The sequence below is a fragment of the Falco punctatus genome (genome assembly GCF_963210335.1).
Source record: "Falco punctatus genome assembly, chromosome: 19".
In the NCBI taxonomy this organism is placed as follows: domain Eukaryota; kingdom Metazoa; phylum Chordata; class Aves; order Falconiformes; family Falconidae; genus Falco; species Falco punctatus.
In genome coordinates, this window is record NC_137599.1 from 5,222,821 (window position 1) to 5,235,871 (window position 13,051).

Sequence of the window (13,051 nt, forward strand, 5' to 3'; positions counted from 1 at the left end):
CTTCAGTGAGTTGAAGTTTTTATTCGGTTCAAGCAAACCGCGATGTTGAAGCTCCTCCAGGTGCCACAGGGTGACCCGTTACCTCCAGCCAGACCCCGTGGAAGGTGTGAGCAGCTGCGCCATTTGGTGCCGACAATTTTTAAGGTGCGAACGGTTTCTAGGACTGAAGAAACCCCCAGAGCAGGAGCCTGCGGTGCCCACGCAGCTGCCCTTGCAACGGGCCTCCTCGCACGGTCTGATGGCCACACGGAGCCGGGAAAATGCCGATTTCCCGTGTTTTCTGCATGTGTTGCCTCCTTTGGGTGCTTTTGGTGGGCCGGGCAGCCCTGCCTAGAAGGGAGGTGTGAAAAAGACAACGGTTAAGAGATAATTAAAAGTTTTTAAGGTACTCAGCTCTTGGGTATGGGATCTGTCTGTATCGGGTACCCTGGGATGCTCTTTGCCCCGTGCCCCTTGGCACGGGCCAGCTGGAGCAGCAGCTCCTTGGGGGGACAGACCTGCTCCCCGGATAGGGTGGGTGCCAGGTGCAATGAGCTGTGTCCAGCCTCAGCATCCCCCACCCACGGGTGGGCCGGGAGGTGCCCAGCTCCGTGCTGTAGGGATGGATGGATGGATGGATGGATGGGTGGATGGAAGGATGGGTGGGTGGGTGGATGGGTGGATGGATGGATGGATGGATGGGTGGATGGAAGGATGGGTGGGTGGATGGATGGATGGATGGGTGGATGGATGGATGGGTGGGTGGATGGATGGATGGGTGGGTGGGTGGATGGGTGGATGGATGGATGGATGGATGGGTGGATGGATGGGTGGGTGGGTGGATGGATGGGTGGAGGGTTCAGCTGCGTTGGTGCTGCAGTACCATGAAATCACCCCTCGGTTGCACCCCTGGTGCAAACCTGGTGCAAACGCGTGGCCGGGGCCCAGGGCAGCCCGTGGCCCCCCTCGCCAGCCAAGGTGCCCCCCCACTGTGTGCCCGGCCAGGGGAAGGTGCTTGTGAGCGGGGCCGGCGGCACCGTGCGCATCTCCCACGCACCCTCGGCCCTGCCCCGCACCACGGGGCGCAGGGGATGCGGCGGGACCCCTGGGGGGCAGGGCGGAGCCAGCCAGCCCCTCCGGGGGGCTTCGCAGGGATGCGACGGGCGAGCTGGGCACCGCTCCCGCCCCCCCTCCCCCCCCTCGTCCCCCGCGGGCAGCAGGACGGGGACCCCCCCCGCCCCCCCCCGCCCCAGGGGGGCCCCGCGGCTCCCGCTGACGCAGTGTCTGAGGCTGCCGCACACGCCTCGGCTTTTTTTTTTTTTTTTTTTACTTTTTTTTTTCCCCTCCCCTTCTCCCCTCCCTCTCCCTTTTCGGTGGCCCTCCCCCTCCCCCTCCTCCTCCTCCTCCTCCCCCTCCCCCTCCCCCCGCCGTCCCCGGCCGCGGCTCGGGAGCAGCGCGGAGCGGAGCGGGGCAGCGCCGGGCATGGGGCGCGGCTCGGCGGCACCGCGGCCCCCCCGCGCCCCCCTCGGCGCCCCCCTCGGCGCCCCCCTCTGCTGCCTCCTCGGCCTCCAGCTGGTGCTCGGCGCTGCGCAGCCAGGTGGGCCCGCGCCCCCCCCCGCTTTCCGCGAGGTTATCATTGCTGGGGGAAGGGGGGGGCAGGCGCCGAGCAGCGCGGGGGGGGGGATGGGGAGCCCCCCGGCTGCGTTCGGCCCCCCCCACCCCGGCCCCGCGGGGCACTGCCTGGGCAGGGGGGCGGCGGGACCCCGAGGGCGGGGGGGGCGCTTCGCTCCGGCGCGGTTCCCATCGCTCCGCTTTATTTCCTCCTGGAATGTTTTATTTGCTTTTATCGCGGTTTGTTTTACTTCATCCTCCTTCGGTCGCGGTTCGTTCCGCCGCGTTTTGTTTTCTCCGCTTTCGCCGCCTCGTGTTTGCTCCCCGTTCCGCCGCCTTCTCCTTCGCTTTTTATTATTTTTAGTTTAACTCCCCGCGCCGTGCGGCCACGCAGCGTCTGGCGAACCCGGCGGAAACGCTTCCGCGGCCGGGGGGGGCCGGGGGGGTCGAGGCGGGGGGGTGCTGGGGGCCGCCCGCTGCCCCGCTCCGGCCCTTTGTCTCCCCGGGGAGGGCAGTTGGCGGCGGGGGAGGGCGGGCAGGGGCCGAAGTGTTTTGTTGGAGGTTTCCTCCCTCTCCCATCTTGACCCCCCTCCCGGCGGGTTAATCCTATAGAAAAGGGCCGGGGATCGGGGCCCGGGGGGTGTTTGCAAACTTCCTTCTGTTTCTTAACTTCTCACAATAAAGTCAGCGGGTTGTGGGGCTTTTGGTGGGTTGGTTTTTTTTTTGGTGTGGTTTTTTTTTTTTTTTTTTTTTTTAACCCTCCCGAAGACACCCTGTGCCAGAGGCGTGAGGCTCGGTGGGATGGCCCCTGGAATTGCCATGTCGGACTCTTTTTATCCCGGGACAGTCCAGCACAGGGGCCAGGAGCTGCTGTTGTTGCTTCCTTGGATTAATTTGGCCCTATTGAGAGAAAAAAAAAAAAAAAAAAAGCTAAATTGGCAACTTTTGCCTGAAAATAACAACCATAAACCCTTGGCCTGCTTTATTAGAGCATGTCCAGCAAATCTGAAGCAGACTGGGAAGCGGCAGCATGGGAGGGCACTGTCCCCTGCCCACCCCCCCCCCCCACCCCAGTGCCCCCTCTCCCCCAGCCCCACTGAGCAGGGCGAGGGGCAGCGCGGGGGCTGCTGGTGTGATGCCAATGGGTGACCATCGTGGGCAGCGATGGTGGGTGACCATCGAGGGCAGCGATGGTGGGTGACCATCGTGGGCAGCGATGGTGGCCAAGGCTGGCGGCTGGAGGAGACACCGCTGGTCCAAGAGCTGGAGGAAGGAGGTGGCGGTGGGGCAGGAGACCCCCGCAGTGGGGCAGGAGACCCCCGCAGTGGGGCAGGAGACCCCCGCGCTGGGGACAGTGCTTGCCAAGGTTTGCTGCTGGTTGGAGCCATCTGAGCTGAACCTCCAGCTTTCAGCTGCAAAATTCCCGTTAAATTCCCATAATGTGCCGGGGGGCCGCGGATCCCTCCTCCCGCGGGTCTGAAGGGGGTGGCTGGGTTTCAGCAGGGCTCGGCTACCTGGGCGCACCGACCCTGGCCATTTCACCCTGGAAAACCCCGGAGGGACCCGGGCCTGGCGGGTGCCCCTCGCCCAACAGAGGCACCTCTGTCGTGGTGGCGAGGCGGGGGCACGGTGGCAGCCGATCCCGTGCCGGGGCAGGGCGAGGAACAAGGCGGCTTTCAGCTGCTGCCGGCCTGCGGTGCTGTGCTGCCTGCGCTCAGCATCCCGCGGGCGAGGGGCTGCGGGCACCCTCGAGTCTGCCCCCCACCCCATCCCGGCTTCCCACCGCTCTCCCCAGCACCAGCCCTGGCTTGGAGCGGCTGGGCGAGGGGTGCAGGGGCTGGCGCCGATGTGGGGGCCACATCCAAGGGCCCCCCCAGCCCCAGGCTGGGTTTGCAGCTCGGAAGGGACCCTCGCTGGGATTTTGGGATCAGGATGGGTTTGTCCCAAGGGTCCCTGGGATGAGTGCTGTTTGCAAGGACTCTTTCAGGGGGGCCACGGCAGCTGGCCCGGCAGACAGCATTGCTTTCTCTTGGGAGGCTGTCGCTTCCTTGAGGAGTTTGTGCCAAATCCTTGCCACCGGGACAGCCAGGAAGCATTTGTGGCTCCCCGGTGGGATATCGCTGCTGGCAGCCCCCTCCGCAGCACCGCTTGAGCACCCATGTGCCTGCCCTGGGGAAACTGAGGCAGCAGCTCCATCGCGCTGTGGCTGCGGGTGGGACGAGGTCCCCGTGTCAATGCGGGGACGTGGCGCTGCCGATGCTTTGGAGCAGCTTCTCCACCTGACCGGCACGCAGCGTGGGACCCACGGTGGGACCTGCTGCGTCGGCTTCGTGGGGAGGGGGCAAAAGGGACCCAGGGAAGAATGTGCAGCCCATAAACTGAACAGAGCAGCGTTTGCACGGAGCTGCCCCCTGCTTCCCTCTTCGCAATGGAAACAGCTGGGTGCATGGCAGATGCAGCTCCAAGAAATTACAACTCGGTCTCCTCTGGATTATTTGGGAGCAGGAATGGGAACGGAGGTGGCTTTGCTGGGAGCACCCGCCTGGCTGGCAGGGGACACCCGGGGACCGCGCTGCCCTGGCACGCTTGCAGCCTCAGCAGCCAGCCGGGGTGGGACGGGGATGAGGCAGGAGGGCGAGGGATAGCGGCTTGTGCAAGAATTACAAGAATGAAAAGCAAAAGAGATTTAGCCTTCGGTGCAAAACTGTCCCCTTCCCCCAGAGGCACGCCGGGCGCGTGGTGGCCCCGGCAGGTTTCATGCGTGAAGATGCTGCCCCGGGATGCCTTGCTGGCACGTGAGATGTCCTCGGGCATGAGGTCCTGGCGGTGGCTAAAGCCACGTTGCAGGTTTCTCTCTTTGGCTTTATTTCTGGCTGGATTTTGCACCTTTCCCTGCAGGGCAGAGGCACGCTCCTGCCTTCCTTCTTCCTGAAATATTTTCCGGGGAAATTTTTTTGCCCCAAAATGACAGCAAATGGCTCCTGAGGGTGTAATTGCTGTCTGCTAAATCATCTTTTCTGGCTGATAAATCCATAGTGGGGACTCTGGCTCCAGTACCTCAGCGGGTGCCGTGTTGGTGGCTCTGCCGGAGGTCCCGGTGCCGCTCGGCTCCATGGAGCGCGGCCGATGCTGGAGCAGGAGTGCCCTGGAGCCTGCTGAAGCCCATCCCAACCCAGCCGTTTCCCTGAAAGGTTGTTGAAGCAATTTCTAAAATTTTGTTCTTCACGTGCAGCTAAGGAGCAGGATTTTAATTAATTTGAACTGTGCTGGGACCATGGAGCACTGACATTTTTCTCATTCTTGAGATTGCTCGGAGCCCAAAAGAGACCCACACAGATGCTCTTTTTCTTAAAGGACCCATCTTTAATTAATTAAGGATTAGAAAATGATTAGTGGATTGACTTGCAAAATCTTGGGAGTACTCTTCAGCCCGGGAGCGAAGGTTTGGCTGTTTGCAGGGGGCACAGGGTATTTTTCAAGTGTGATGCTCCCTTCATCCATATTCCGGCGAGAGCTCGGTCCTCCGCTGCACCCTTGCAACAGGGATGTAGGGGGCATTTTCTGTGTTTGCAGGATGGTGCTGAGGCTGGGAATGGGGAAGTTGAGCCTTTCCCTTTCCTCCCCCTGAATCCAGACACAGCACCTTCGGGCTCTGCAGGAAACGGCCCCATTTGTCCCAGTCTTGCCCTTGGGCAAGCGAAGAGCAGCCGGTGAGAGAAGCTTCATGTTAGACATTGTTTTAAATAAAAACCAGTAAAGCCATGGAACACCAGGGGCTGATCCTTGCTGTGCAGACACGCTTGGTTTTGGCAAAATGGGGAATGCTCGGAGTGTTAACATCAGGAACAGTGCCGGAGAAACAAGGGAGGAGAAATCTCTGGATCTTTTTTGGGGGGACTTTCTTTAGGAGTGTTGAAAAATGTAGTAGTTTTCAGCCAACTGTGCTGAAGCTGTGTCTATGGGGACATGTGTCAGGGCTGTCCCGCGTGTCACATCGTGCCTCTGGATGTGGTTGTGAATCTGCTGGCCGGGGGGGTTCTGCAGTGCTGGTGGGCAATGCCTCAAGGCGAGCAAACTGGGGGCAGTCAGATGAGCCGGGGCCAGAGCAGCCCCCCCGGCCGCGGCGGAGGCTGCCACTGCCAGGGTGTTGTGGCTGGGTGAGAGCACGTATGTGGGACGGGACAGGGTGGTGGGAGGGATCCTTTGCCGCTCCCCGGGGTGCTCCCGGCGGCTCCATCGCACTCCTCCATCCCGCTGGAGCCCGCTGGCTGGCTGGCACTGCGTCCTCCCGGCATTCCTGGGGGGTCGGCAAACCTGGGATTTCTGCCTCTGGATGTATGCAGCCACTGTGGGGCTGGAGCCTGGAGGGGGTCTGTGGGAAATTTGGGGAAAATTTACATCCTTCTACCCTTTGCTGGGTACCTGAGGGTGGATGTGGGGGCTCCTGGCTGCCTTGTCCCCTGCCAAGGGGGACACTTGAGCCGCCCACGGGCTGGCATCCCCTTGGAATGCGTTTATTTGTGTGCATCCTGGGCAGGGTGTGGGGAGAATGAGCTTTTTAATGTCTGCAGAGAGGCTGAAACGCGGTATGTGGAGCCCATCCAAACTCCTTAGGAGGCAGCAGAGTGAGCAGGGTGGTAGGTAGCCTTCGTGGTCGCGGCCAAGTAAGGAGCTTGTCTCGTACAGCTCCCACCATATAAACAGCTCCTCTGCGCCGCTGGGCGAGCCAAGAGGAGTTTCTCTGCTCCAAGTGCTGGTCCTGCTGCTTCGTACCCTCACCCAGGCCAGCAGGAGCTTCGCTTTCTTCCCTGTGACAAGAGATCCGCTCCTTATTCCCTGAGGATTATTTTGAAAACCCAAAACAACGACCATCCTCTTTTATTCTGGAGCTTGGCTTGCAGCACCCGGCGCTGCCCGTGGCTGGGGCTGGCCCAGCCAAGCCCTGGGGATGTGCTGGGCTGGGGCGAGCCCGTGGGATGTCGGGCAGCATCACTGTTTTGACTCAAACCTCTAGTTTAGGATGTTGGAAGGGGGGAGGTTGGTGTCTGCCATCGGTTCTCGAGCAGAGTGGAAGCGGTGCCAGTGCCCCCTCCTGAGCCAGAAGCTCAGGGCATGTGCTGGGGCTGCTGATACCCTCTGCATTTCCTTCCCTTTTTTTTTTTTTCTTCAGTCTGAAGTTCCCCTTTAAGGAGTTGCATAGAGTTTATCAGTGCCAGAAAGCAGCTCGGGGGTAGGGGGGGTGGGGGGAGGCAGCACAGCGATGCCCTCCCCGCAGGCTGGGGCTGCTCTCTCATCCCGGGGCCGATGGCAGCAGTGATGCGCCAGCTCTGCCGTTGGGAGCTCCTGTGGGTACAGCTGCTGCTTCTCTTACCACCGCTTCCCCTTCGCAGCCCTCTGAGGGATGCACAGGCTCCTTCCTGGGGCCAAACATTGCTGCTCTTTATGGCAGTGGCCATGCTTTTGCTCTTCTCCATGTTGAGACCATGGGGGATGGCATCAGCCACGCCTGGACCGACTGCTGGGAGCACAGATGCCAGCAGCGGTGACACGGGGCTTTGCTGGGAACTCCTTTCCAGGCAGGGGGGTTTCCTCCAGAGGAATATTTCATCCAATAATATGGAATTTAAGATGGTACGGAGGGTTTTCTGTGCCCTTGCAGCGTCCATCGGTGGAGCCGGCCAGGCACAGTGCTGGGGTGCGGCCCTGGGGTCCTGCACCCCCAGATGTCACCGAGGGTGACTTCTCAGGCTGGTCCTCTCCCCACCCAGCAGTCCTGCTGGCAGGGCTGCGCTGTTGGGTGAACCCCTCCTGTGTTTGGCCAGCAGCACTTTTTGCTGCTTTTTCTGTGGGTTTTTTATTCTGAGGGTTTTGCTTCTCTGTTGCTGCTCGTCCTGCCGAGCTTGGTGCGTCCCCAACCTTGTCATTGTGAATGAGCCGCCGCTGCCCGCAGCTTGTCTTGCATCTGTGTGGCATGGGTTCGGCAGCAGCAGCGGGGTGAGGTGCTGGCGCTTGGGAGCAGGTGGCCGGGGGCTGCTGTGCCCCGTTTTCCAGCGGGTGAGAGCACGTGGAACCCAGAGGTTCAGGCTGAAAGGACATTTCTTTATGCACCGTATGAGTGAAGGGTGGGCTTCTCGCTGTGGGATGTTACGGGTAAAGCTTTTGCATGGGCTCCCAAATTCCAACGAAGGTGTGTGTTAGGAGGCTTGCTTTCCTCGCACGGGCGTCTGCAGCCCCTGAGGAGCTCCTGGATGCCCAGTTCGGTGCTGCGGTGGGGACACCGTGCCAGGCGGTTTGGAGCAAACCACATCTGTGGTGGTGTACGCAGCACCGAAACCTTCGAGGAGGGGATCGTCCCTGTTGCTCTGTGCGTGCTCAGCATCCCACACAAGTGGGGTTGGAGCTGAGTTTTTCAGGACACCCCAAATAAAGAGCAGTCCTGAGTGAGAGCAGGGGGCGGGGAGCACCTTCGCCAGGGTGACTGCAGGATGGTGCTGAGCCCTGGGGCTGTGTGAAGGGCTCTGCCGTCAGGTGGGTGCCAGCATGAGCCTGGCAGCGGAGCTCGGGGGTGGCAGGGTGGGCAGGGGATGCGGCCACAGAGCCGGAGCGGCACTGTCAGCTGGGGCCAGCGTTGGCTTTCAGCCGCGCGCAGATGAAATTGTGGCCAGAGCCCTGGAGCTGCTCCCGCCCAGGATAACCAGGACCAGGGTCCAGCTCTAGCTCCAGTCCTCTTAAATTTGCTCCCTGTGTTTGTTGCTGGTGATGGCAGGGTGACAAATGCAATGAAGCAGGGGTGCTCTGGGTGTCCTGGTGTGGGTGGCCAGGCTGGGACGTGCTCGGGGCAGGGTGGTGCTGAGGACACCGGTCTGCATCGTGCTGCAGCGCTTTCTGCATTTGCCACCACCAACGGCCACCTCTCTCCCCTGGAGCCTCCCTGTCCCCGTTGCCTCTCATCCAGTGCTGCCCACGTTCCCCACAATTGCAGGCTGTGAAGCTTTCCTCGTTTGCTGTGGGGTGGTGCAGCCGCTGTGGGCAGGGTTGAGCTGCGTTCCCTTCAGACTTTGCTGGCTAAAAAATTGCTTTTTTTAATGAAGAAAAACCCCAAGACTGGAGCCAGTCATGGAGTATAAAAACTCCCATGAGGGCTGCCCCAAAGCATCACAGCCTCTCCATCTCTGCTGTGTTGGGTCACTGGTGCCAAAGCCAACCTCTCCCAGTGTGCCGGAGTGCGTGCATCCTAGTATTCCCCAGTGGGAGGAGAGATTGTTCCTGCAGGCAGAGCCGGTGTCCCGCTCCACCCAGCTCCCCGCTGTCCCCACCGTCACGCTGCCTCTTAACACCAGCTGCTTTCTGTGCTCATACCAGTAAGCCGGAGGCTGGAGGCAGCACGCAGGTGTCGGCAGGGCTGGGGTGAGGCAGCATCCCTGCTGAAAGCGTGGGCTTTCGCTCTGCTTTCCCAGGGAGGAGGAGGAGGAGGAGGAGGAGGAGGAGCAGGACAGGATGGAGCAGAGCTGCTCTGAGCTGGTCTTGCTGGGAAGATGCAGGATGCAGGAGGGAGAGGGGGTACAGGGTGCCTACCCCAGCACCCATCAGATCCAGCCCTGGGTTAAGTTTGGTGATTCCAGGCAGAGCTTCCAGCAGCTGCATTTTCCAGCGCTCTTCGTCCTGTGCCGGAGGGCAGCTCCTCTTTGGGAGGGACCTGCCAGTGTTTGCCGTGGTTGGGTTTCCATAGCCAGAGGGTGGCTGGAAGCTCTGCCGGTGGCGTTTCAGGTCCACAGGCAGGTGCAGAAACCCGAGGAGCATCTCTGAGAGGAGTCACGCGTAGCTGTGCTGTAGGTGCAGAAGGCAGGGCAGGAGAGGGGGCCCTGGAATGGACAGGGACATTCCCAGTCCCACTGGGATACTCCTCTGGAGCTGCCTCCCGCGAGGGCTGGATTTGCTCTGTGGGGTACCGGCGTGGGAGAAGGGATTCACGGATACAGACTCGCCCCATCCCGCTCATCCCTGCATCCATCCCTGCATCCATCCCATTCCCTGGTGTGGGTGGGGGCGGGGAGCACTTGCTTGGGCGCTCGGTTTTGGCACTGAGCGGTTTGGCACGTGCCGGGGGTTCCTCTGCAGGTGGCGGCTGCGAGATGGTCGGGACCGCGCCAAAAGCCTGGGCTCCCCTGGGAGCTCTTCGCTCTGTGGGTGTTGAAGCCCGTTGGGCTCGACCGTGCCGGGGGGCTGGGGTCAGGGGGGCTGAAAGCACCTTTCATCCATCAGGGGCCTGTCCAAGCACCGCTGCCAATGTCATGGGCACCAGCGGGGGTCACATCACCCCTGAACTCCCTATAAATAAGTGAAGGAAAAGCGTGTTTTGGGTGAAGCAGAGCACGTGCCATCGCTGATGCATGCCTTCGCTGATGCTGGCCGCCCCCCCAGCTCCAGCCATGCCAGGAGTGGGTCCCTGCCGTCGGTGCACAGTGAGTTTTTCAAGGGGAGAAGATGGAAGCACCGGGGAGGTGCGAAGGCTGAGCCGGTGCTAAAGCTTTCCCGTTCCTCCGTGGCTCAGGGAGGACCCAGGGGGCCGCGTTGGGTGCCGTCGTCTGCCTCCTTTGAGCAAAGGGGCGATGGGCTGAGCTGCCTGCTGTGTGCGTGGGCAGACCAAAACCCTTAGCCTATAATTTCCTACCTCCAGCTCTTCTCTTTTTAGAGTAAAATGATATTTTGTGCTTTTCTGGCTCGGGGGCTGCCCCCTCCGGTCTGGACAGTTTCCTCCGAGCGCCGTGCTGCTGCGTGGCTGCTGTCGAGCATCGTCCTTGCACGGTGCCACACGGCCCCAATGTGGTGCTGAGCACCCTGACACCACTCCAGGGCTTTCCCACGGTGCTATTCATTTTTTCATGCAATGCAGATAATGCTAGCAGATAAGCAGAGGAGGGTGTCCCGTTGCTGACCCCTGCTGCTAACGGCTGTGGTGATGCTCATGGTAGAGCAGCTTTTGCTATTCCTACAGCCAAAGGGCACCCGGGGTTTGGCTCCTTGCAAAGCAAGTGGCATCAGCCTGTGACCCAGGGAGGCCTCATCCTGCCGGAGAGCCTGGTACTTGGTTGTGGCACTGATGCTGCATGACCCCAGAAGGGCTTGAAGAGCCCACCGCGCTGCACCACCCCTCGCTGCTCGTGGGAAGGGGAGGGCAAGGGGCTGTCTGTGCCAGGGGTGGTGCTGGCACGGTGCGGTGGGTGCTTGGTGGGGGGCTGAGCTGGTCTCCTGGTGTCCAGGTCAGGATCAAGCCAGCTCCAGGCAGGGAAGCAGCAGCCCCAGTTAAGGGACTGGAGCTTCCGCCAGCCAAAATCGGCCCTGTCTGGATTTTTGCTGATTTTGTCACTTCCCGTGATTTGAAAAATATTTTCCGAGAAATAAGTGTTTCTTCTTCCAGTCGTTGCCTTTTTCTGTTGCACGTGTGCAGAGCCTGCTCCTTGGAGATCACCGTGCGAACGAGCTTCGCTTCGCTTTATTTGAGGTCATCACAGACATCACCGCGGCTGGGGAACGGGCCTTTTGCATCATTTCTTTTCTGGAGCCAGGTTGATGCTGAAGCTCTGGGATGATATGGGATGTGTCTTTCTTCCTCCATTTCTTTTTCCTTTCAGAGACAAGTCAGGAGAGTTTGCTGAGCTGAGATGTTTGTTGTTCGAATGTGCCGGAGCCGCCTGTAACGACATAGCTGGGGCAGGGCGAGGTGGTGGGGGAATAGGAAATGAAAACCTTTTCAGCCCAAAAAATTCATATAATGGCAAAAACCCAAAGCAAACCAAAGCTAAATATAGCGGGGCCCGTGAGCTCGCTTTGACTTCTAGTGAATGCTTGTGGTGGAAAAAAAAAAAAGGGTCGCTTTTAAAACATAAAAACCTCTACTTTAAAAAAAAAAAAAGTCATCGTGTTGATGTGCTGCTTTGTGCTGGGGCAAGAGGTGGCTGTCCCGGTGGCGCTTCAAGCTCAGAAACACACGTCTGAGGAAATAAAATGTCTCTTAAAAATGGCACATGAGCTGGAGCAACTTGTCCTGCTGCGATGCCCTGGCTTTACTGGTTTGGGCTGGGGTTTTGGAATGGGTTGGTGCACTGGGGTGGCCCTCGGCGATGCTGGGCTGGGGGGTCACCGTGGGGATGCGGAGCTTGGCCGTCACATCGAGCCGGGGCTGAGATCAGCCTTTCTCCCTCGGCAGCTGCGCTCGCGCTGTATCTGCTGGCAGCGATTCCCCTCGCTCTGCTCCCGCCTCCCAGCGCCTGCGCTGGGATTTCAGAGGGTCCCGACGTTCCGTGTTTGCTGGGGCTGGGGCTGTGCCCACGGGGGCTGCGGCTGCGTGCAGGCGTTTTCCATCACGCCCTGTTCACGCGAGGGGAGACCTTCCCCCGACGTTCTTGTTTGCTCTGCAGTTTTTTTAACAGGTCCCCAAATACACATAAAAATGACGGATGCGCTTGCTCCTTCCCTGCTCTGTTTCCCTCCGCCCAGCGCAGATGGCCGGTGCCGAAGCCGTTGCGTGGGCTCCTCCGGCGCCAGCGCGGGGCTCGCTCTGGTGCCCCGGGATGCTGCGGGGCTGTTTCAAACGGCTCTGCCGGTGCCGTTAGAGCGGGCAAGCTCTTTGCACCGGCTCCAGTGCCCAAAAGCCTCTTGCTGGTGCTTCGGGGGGATGCCCCACTTGGTGCAGACACCCACCCGTCTGGCCCTGCCCAGAGCCCATCACCCTACGCGCAGGCGCCGGGGCAGACCCTGCGGTTATTGCTGCAGGGGAGCGGTGGTCCCCGCTGTGCCGGGTGCTGCGCCCAGGGCTGCACCCCAAAACTTGCTGTGCGTGGAAAGGGAGCCAGGGTGCTCTGGCAGGGCTGGGATGATGCTGAATCCCCAGTTGATGCTTTAACCCTTTCCCCCTGTTTTTTTTCCCAGACTCCAAAGTCTTCCTCATCTACAACGCGGGCGCGCAGGGCTGCCTGGAGACGAAGGACTCGCTGGTGCGACTCGCCAAGGGCTGCAACGCCAGCGCCCCGGCCCAGCAGTGGAAATGGGTCTCACGAAATCGCCTCTTCAACGTGGGGGCCATGCAGTGCCTGGGGGTGTCGTGGCACGGGGCCAACGCCACGGCGGGGCTGCACCCCTTGGCCACCTACGAGTGCGACCGCGAGTCGGTCAACATGCGCTGGAGCTGCCGCGGCCTCGGGGAGCAGCTCTCGCAGCATCTCGGCGCCCGCCCAGGCAATTCCTCCGTGGACAGGGGGGACCAGGCGCGTAGCTCGCAGTGGAGGACGTATGGTACCGAGGAGGATCTGTGCTCCGTGCCGTACTCTGGTAATGCCTCGCAGGGCATTGGTATTCTCCCGTAACCCAAACCAACCCCGAAACATGCGCTGAGGCCACAGCGCCACAGCAGTCGGCTCTTGCCTGGGGAGCTCGGTTTCAGCTCCCTGGGGCTGCAAAACCA

The 13,051-nt window shown here is 60.9% G+C and overlaps 1 protein-coding gene across 1 annotated transcript in view; it reads left to right on the forward strand.

Moving 5' to 3' along the window:
- The first annotated feature begins 1,396 nt into the window (after positions 1-1,396).
- MRC2 (mannose receptor C-type 2) overlaps positions 1,397-13,051 on the forward strand; it is a 28,022-nt gene continuing 16,367 nt past the window's right edge. Inside the window, exons 1-2 of the mRNA XM_080369975.1 lie at positions 1,397-1,576; positions 12,520-12,918. Of these exons, the coding sequence (XP_080226101.1) occupies positions 1,462-1,576; positions 12,520-12,918 (514 nt within the window). The 5' untranslated portion in view covers positions 1,397-1,461. The remainder of the gene's footprint in view (positions 1,577-12,519; positions 12,919-13,051) is intronic.